This window comes from Anopheles merus, chromosome 2L (genome assembly GCF_017562075.2).
Source record: "Anopheles merus strain MAF chromosome 2L, AmerM5.1, whole genome shotgun sequence".
NCBI lineage: Eukaryota > Metazoa > Arthropoda > Insecta > Diptera > Culicidae > Anopheles > Anopheles merus.
In genome coordinates this window covers 49,519,416-49,526,690 of record NC_054083.1, presented here as the reverse complement: position 1 = coordinate 49,526,690, position 7,275 = coordinate 49,519,416, and the positions used below count along the sequence as shown (strand labels likewise).

Here is a 7,275-nt window from a genome sequence, read left to right as displayed (position 1 = left end):
CAACCCTAGCCAACGTACCGTTTTGCTCTTTGGGTGCGAACGGGCAAACGTCACGCAGCCCGTTCTGTCACCTGAGCTGTCAAAGTGACGTGATCACAAAACAACACGCGCTCCGCATTGTGTACGTGCGAAACACGTGCGTTTTGGATTTTTACCCTAGAAAAGTGTACATTTTACTTTCGAAATGAAAGTAAAACCCATGAAAAAAGAAAAACCAGCCGCCAAGGGCTTGGGTGTGCTGAAAAAGTCCAAAACCGACATCCAGAAGGCGAAGAAAGTCAAATCCGCCGGACCGGTGAAGGAATCCGCCGCCAAGGTAGCCGCTGCGGCAAAGCTACTGGAGAAGAAAAAGGAAGTGAAGCTGGTAAAAGCAAGCAAAACGAAAGCGGACAAGAAGGATGCGGAGCAGGAAAATGAACCCCCACAGAAGCTGGTACAAACGAATGGTGAATCGCCAGTCAAGCAAGAGAAAGGATCGAAATCGATGAAGGAAACTGCGAACGAGGAAAAAATGCCTCCACTGAATGGTAAAGGACCGAAACCAGCGAAGCAGGTAACTGATGAGGAGGACCCGTCGAAAACAAAAAATGAATCCAAGGCGGCTCGGAGGGAAAGAGAACTCAAGCTGAAAGCGTTGAAAAAGAAGCAACTGAAGGCGGGCGGCAAAGTGGTGTCGAAGGTGTCCGAGGAGACGCTGGCCCTCGTGCCGGAACAGTTGGTAACGGAGGCGAGCTTCCGGAAGCTGTACGAGGTGGTGCACAACAAGTTCAACGAGAAGGGCAACAAGCTGTTCGGGGATGATCTAAAGTATGCGTTGCAAGCCGTGGCTGTGAAGGTGCCAAGGTGCCCGCTACGGATCTGTCGCGTGTAAGTAGGAGGAAGCCATCGGTGGTGCTGCACGGGTGAAATGAAGCTAATTTCCTTTTTTGCCTTTTTCAGCGCTCTTCCCCACACGCTGATGCGCAAGGAGGATGAAATGTGTCTCATCGTGAAGGATAACGCTCGTGGCCGGGATGTCGACTATCTGCCCACGCTGCACCACTGGGAGGACAAGCTGAAGGAGCTGTCGGTCGGGTACAACGTGCAGGTCATTCCGTTTCAGCAGCTGAAGCGCGACTACAGTTCGTTCGAGATGAAGCGCAAGCTGGTGCACCGTTTCGAGCGGTTCGTGGTCGACGCACGCGTCAGTGGGCACGTGTTTTCGTTTCTCGGGACACAGTTTGCCCGGCGCGGTAAAAACCCAATCGCGGTGAAACTGGACAGCGACGCCAAGATTAAGGAATCGATTGAGCAGGCGGCACTGGTGCAAACCTTCCGGCAGACCTACAGTGGTCCGGTGACGGAGATTAAGTTCGCCGCCCACTGGATGCCGGTGGAGCAGGCGGTCGCGAACGGGATGGCACTGCTGGAGCAGCTGAAGACCGTCTATCCGGGCGGCTGGTTGAATGTGCAGGCGATCAACCTGAAGACGGTGTGCGAAAAGTCGTACTCGCTGCCGATCTACGTCAGCACGATCGATCCCAATCTGGTGCCGGTACCGATCATTACCGGACCGCGGCAGGTGTTTGTGCAGAAGCAGCAGAAGCTGTTCAGCAAGCAGACGGGCGGCAAGTACGAGGTGACCAAGGACGGTGTCGTCCGGCGGGTGAAGAAACCGAGCGCGGATGGTGAGAACAACGAGCCCGATTCCGATGTGGAGATGACGCTGGAAGACTTCCAACCGGACGACGACGATAACTGGGTGCCGTACGATGATGAGCCACCGGCGAGACCGCGTACGGGTGGTCGGCCGCGTCAGCGCGGTCCGAAGATGCGCATCAAGTAGAATGCTTTTTTTAGATTTAATAAAGATAATACTAATATCTGGCATCTCCTGTACATCTAGTGGGATGGAATATATAAATGGAATCGTAACTTACCGGTGTGTTTAAACGATGACGAGAGGCGAGTTGAAAGCGAACACGAGAAAACAATCTACTTTTGTTCTGGATTTGTCACGGCAATCGATGTTCTTAATCCGCTTAGAATGGAAGCAACTGCCCTTCCTTTTTGTGTGCTTGCGGTGCGGTGTGAAGGGTCGAGAAATTATAAAAGCACCATCAAACCTTTTCGTCAGCTTCATTCTTGATTGAGATCTTGTTCCGATCGGTACTCAGCTGAAGGTTCTAGCCATGGCGCACCTTCTTTTGCGATCGGTTTTAGCGATCCTGTGTTTCCGATGCATTTTAGCGCACTCTTCTTCGGTGGCAATTGATAAGCGATTAGTGTTGTCTTCCGTGTATGATGCCATTCGTGGAAACAGTATCATAGATCCTGCCAACAGCCACGAATCCGTTGGGGAGGATTCACGCAACAAACGAAACGTGCGATACTACACGTACGACGATCCGACAAACGATGAGTAAGTACGAGGCGTGTGATGCGTTTTTCCCGTCTAATGAGCCTCCTTTAATGCAGTCTGTTCCCCGGTTATGGTGAAATCGTTCATCCCCCACAAGCAGTAGGACCTGCGGCGAAGCAGTGCAAACCGGACCCACCACCGTCGGTGCAGTCCATCAGCATATCCGACCACAGCTGGACCGGCATCGGCTCATCGATCATTCACCTGCTCAAGTATCTGATCGCCGGGTTGGCCATACTGACGCTTCCCGTGCTGCTGCTGCAGGCGTTCATTTTACCGTTGAAGATTCTGATGGGATTAAAATCGGTTGCCGTAGCGAATACGCTCGTGCTCGGAACGTTCCTGTGGAAGTATCTCAATCGGCACCGGATACGGGACGAGGAGGATGATGATGACGATGACGGTGAGGATGGAGTGCAGCCGGCTGGTGCCGGTACACCCGATGCCAGTGGGAATGGCATGCTTAACGGGAACGACAATCGGTTCTTTCCCTTCCGGGCGGAGGATTTTGAAAACATGACGGAAGAGGAGATTAAGACGGCGTTGAAACTGTTGCTAAAACGAAATAAACGCTGGTGATGATGAGTGGCTGTAATTGGCTGTTGATATCAATGTTACTTTACTCACCTGGACATCATCGGAAGAGAATTCTGTACGCAGCGGTTCTAGACCTGTTGCGGTCATCTGATCAAGGCACTGAGGCTGAGGCTGTCGTGGTCTTGACTCGTTCATATTATGTTCTAGGAGCTACTGCTAGTCTTATCCCGGTCTTATGAACGGATGTTGTACTTTTCCCGGCTATCGTATTGGTCCAAAGCCGATCTTGAGGCAAATCTAGAAAATAAGTGATTCTTCTTGAATTCGTGTAGAGCTGAGATTATCTTCAGTGAACATTTGAAACAGAAAATTAGAACATGGAATGTACTATACCTGTAAAAAGATCAAGCTGTTCCAAGTTCAAAACAGCAGAAAATTGAACAAAAACGTCTGTAAACACTTAAAAAATAAACTAAATTAGGAACAAATCTTCGACGATTGAAAATGGCGCTGTGAAAAGTTTCCTTTACATTTCATCATTCGCTGCAATTTTGAAGAAAAGTAGACCACCGTGCTTGGTCCACCTGTCAGCCGAATGTCCACATTAAACTCCCACTGTCCAACCGAGCCGTCAAGCACTTCGAATCGTAATTCCTTTGCACTCTCGCCAAAAGCCTTCACCCACTAGCGTAAGCGAGACGGCGCGATCCCCCCCAAAAAAAACCCAGGCGCGCTACTCGAAGTATGTGCATCATCTGCACGGGCCAAGTAAAATATCCAGCCGAGAAGTGAGAAAAATACGTGTGGCTGTGGCGGTGACGGCGGCGACGGCTAGCTACAAAAAGTACGAAGGTATTTGCACGCGCTGAAGGTAAACGGGATTGTGTTGTTTGGTGGTTCTGTGGCCTGTTAGGCTTGCTCTAGCCAAGGAACAGAGAGACACACACACACAAGCCTGTGCACGCACGCACGGCTGGTTGAGATATTTGCAGGGGAAGCAAGAAGTGTCCCGCGAGTGAAACAATACACCCAACGCGGGCACAAAATACCCCAACTTGGATGAAATTAATATCAGCCACGAAAGACCAACAGCAGTTAGTGTGTGCTGTGTGTGAGTGAGTGTGTGTGAGTGGTGGTGTGTGGGCACACTGCCACTGTTGCGTTCTCCATTGGTGACACGGTTTTCTAGAAGTTCTGTCACGGTGCAGAACGGCATCCATTGCGCGAATTTCGAATCGGAATGCCTGTGTGTACTGTAAGATGAGTGATTTATGACGGATTGGCTCGTTTTATATCCGCGATTGTCCGGGCGGTCATTAAAGTGGTGAAATCCTCAACAATAGTTGCTCTGTGAGCGTGTGTGTGTGTGTGCTGGTGTGGTCGCTCGGGAAAATGCCACGATACGTGTAGTGGAATACAAAAAAAAACCCCGTGGGTGATCCATTCTATGTACGTTCCGGGCCAGCGCTATTGAGGTGATGTCGAAAATTCGCTTCGAACTGGCCGGATCCAATAAATACAGTGCGCACATCGCATCCGGCAGGGAACGCATCCGGTCCGAGTCGGGAGAGCTTCAGGGAAGCGCTTAAAATCATTTCCGGGTTTCCAGGGAGACAAGAAGAAGACAGTAGTGTGGCTGAGCAGGCTGCGAAAACACACGGCCGCGTCGATATTAATTCACACGAAACACGCGGCAGGAAACGCGCGGTACGAGTGTGTGTGTGTGTGTTTGATTGCACAGGTGCACGAGTGGCACAGGTAGTGGGGGGACCTTCATCATCCTCCGTTCCCGGTTCCATATCATAAACAGTAGGCCGAGAAGCAGCAGCAGTACGGGTGGCCTTCCCCCGCACAGCGGAATCGAATATTTGCGTTGTTGTGACATTTCGGAGCGGACACGATTGGGCGCGACAGGATACGGCTGCTCGTGGAGGACGAGGCGGAGGAAGAGGAAGAGGACGACGAGGAGGAGCAGCATCGGCGGTACGGCGGGGTCTACAAAGCGAACATGACGAAAAAATCGCTAAGGAAACCGATCATGGTGCTGCGGAGCCGCAAGACGGCCATCATCAAGGACGGCGTGATAACGGTAAACCGATTGTGAACCGATTGTGTCACTAAACGTGTTTTTGTTTTAGCTTTTTTTAAGGGTTGGCGAAAAAAAACCGGGGATGGAAAAGAGAATAGATAGTTCCGGTTTTCCATAGGCAACATGTTTGTGTGTGTTTTTCGGCTGCATCGATCGACCCGGCTTACCGAACGGAACAATCGAATTAATGCAGGGCTGTGGTGGAGCGTGGTGGAGTGTGAACCCTCTTGGGGGGAATTTTAGCTACCACCCTCCTTCCTTCGGCTGTAATCGGTGTCTGCCAAGCTGCCGTTTGGAGGGAGTACGTGAGACACACAACCGCCTAAGACAGTTTGTGGGTACGTAAGCGTACTAATGCAATTTGCATGAATCGACGCAAAAACGCAAAAAAAGCAAAACCGACCACAATCTGTTGCCGCGATGACGCGAGCTGGACAAACAAAACCCGCCAGCAAGGGCGAAACAAACACCGTACAGCACCGTCGGTCGCGGGGTTCACCTTGAAAAGAAAGAGAAACCGTCCACTTAGCAAGCGAGCGTACAGCAGTAGAGAAGAAATGGCCGAAGCAAGAGGGATGCAAAACCTATTTTCTACTATTTGCATTCGTAGTTTTTAGAATCGGAATTATTCCCGTGTTCCGCACGACTTGATCGACGTCAAGTTTTGTTGCAATACGCGTTAGTAGTAATTAAAGTACAATTGTAACGCTAGCACGGCGGAACAGCGGCCATTAATTGATGCATCATGCGCGATCATGCTGCTGCTGCCGTTGTTACTGATGATGATGATCTTCGACACGATTCGATCCGTTGCGTCCGTTTCGGGCAACGAACAGAGGGACAGTTACCACCCAGGGAGGGGATTGGCGGCATGCTTTTTGGAACCGGTTTTTGTACCGGATCCTCTTCGTTTTCGCTCTCTTCAAAAGCTGCTTCTAGTGCGTTAAAAGATCACGGTTCAGCAGTACCGGTAGATGGATGATTGCTTTCCAAATAAAAAAAAAAACCCAAAGAAAAAACAATAAAACAACGAACCACCGCAGGTCCATGATAATCCAAGAGGAACAACGAAATAGACGTGAAAAGAGAATGAAGCAAACGAAAAAAACAACAACACTGAAACACACACTCACATGCGTCAGTTGCGTCTTGTGATGTGGTACTTTCTACTGGCCACCTCCTTCCAACCACAGCCTCATGTCCCCCGATTACAGAAGCTGTAGTATGCTCAGCTGATCAGGTCCGAAGCATTCGATACGTTGGGCCTGTTGGGTTGCCCTCGAGAAGATCGCACGAAAGAGGACAGACAGGGTAGTGGACGTACATGAACTTGACCGTGATAGTTAGCTGCGGGCTTGAACTGTCATGGGCAACACCGGAGGTACGTAATGATAGGGGATTATCGCCTCCTTACCCCAACGCAGCTCAAAGCTGCGTGTTTACGTGACCCTGTCCAGGTTTTGCTTGGAGCAAGTTTTTTTTTCTAAAGGTGGTGTTGCGCTAGATGCGTAACCCTTTGCCCTATCAGAGCCATTTCGGTTTGAAACGCGTCTGATGTGGGTTGAGCGTTTGTTTTGAAGTTCAAAATTGACGGGTAGCTTGTAGAAATTACCTATTTAGATGGATTACATTTACAAAAGCCTGCATTACTCGTTATCTCCTTTCACGCTCGTAAAACGAGAGCGAGTCTGATGTGTGCGCAAGCCGTTTTTGGTCGGCCGGGAGGAATCCGGTTTCCCGGGCTGGTAAGCTGGTGATGGTGTCGCCGAGCTCAGTTGTCGTGTAGGTCAGTGTCAGTGCGTTTGCATCGCGAATGGAGAGTATTTTTTGTTCGTTTATTGTTTCAACCGTAAGCATGCTGACGGTTGCCTTTTTCAGTTCCTTTTCTTTTCCCACTCGCAATGCAGTGATTTTTAATGTTTATTTTCATTTTTAGGCATGTACCTTCTGACACTGTAAATGTCGTTGGACCGTTATGCAAAGAAAAAGATCGTCATAGAAAACGACTTCCAATCCATTGAACGCATCTCTCGCCACACATCTGTCCGACACACGTCATCAGCAAGCAGGATTGTACGAATCTTCTGGGCGCGTTGGTCTCTGGAAATAGCATGCGGCACTGTTGCTTCTGGTTGTGTTTGTGCCCGCCAGCAGAGCAGCAGCTCTCATGCCATCAAACAAACAAACAAACAAACAAACGTACGAAAGGGAATTCTTTTGCAGATGGACATTACGTACGGCAACGGAC

General features: G+C 50.0%; 2 protein-coding genes and 1 long non-coding RNA gene across 5 annotated transcripts in view; 2 read left to right on the top strand and 1 right to left on the bottom strand.

The window, feature by feature from the left end:
- The first annotated feature begins 68 nt into the window (after positions 1-68).
- On the top strand, positions 69-1,878 carry LOC121593068 (ribosomal L1 domain-containing protein CG13096-like). The gene is made up of 2 exons (XM_041915115.1): positions 69-867; positions 940-1,878. Exons 1-2 carry the CDS (start codon positions 185-187, stop codon positions 1,823-1,825), a joined length of 1,569 nt encoding a protein of 522 aa, XP_041771049.1. The 5' UTR covers positions 69-184; the 3' UTR covers positions 1,826-1,878.
- Positions 1,879-2,644: 766 nt separating this feature from the next.
- On the bottom strand, positions 2,645-3,469 carry LOC121593072. The gene is made up of 3 exons (XR_006004725.1): positions 3,332-3,469; positions 3,029-3,252; positions 2,645-2,956 (listed from the first exon to the last, which is right to left on the bottom strand). It is a non-coding gene; the product is annotated as an uncharacterized LOC121593072 (long non-coding RNA).
- A 132-nt stretch (positions 3,470-3,601) lies between these two features.
- Positions 3,602-7,275, top strand: part of LOC121593066 (hippocampus abundant transcript 1 protein) — a 32,216-nt gene continuing 28,542 nt past the window's right edge. Inside the window, exons 1-2 of one of the 3 annotated variants that reach the window (XM_041915114.1) lie at positions 3,602-3,790; positions 4,548-5,027. In XM_041915114.1, the coding sequence (XP_041771048.1) occupies positions 4,947-5,027 (81 nt within the window). In that variant the 5' untranslated portion in view covers positions 3,602-3,790; positions 4,548-4,946. Of the gene's footprint in view, positions 5,028-7,275 lie in introns of all 3 variants that reach the window. The other 2 variants (XM_041915113.1, XM_041915112.1) reach the window with 2 other exon arrangements.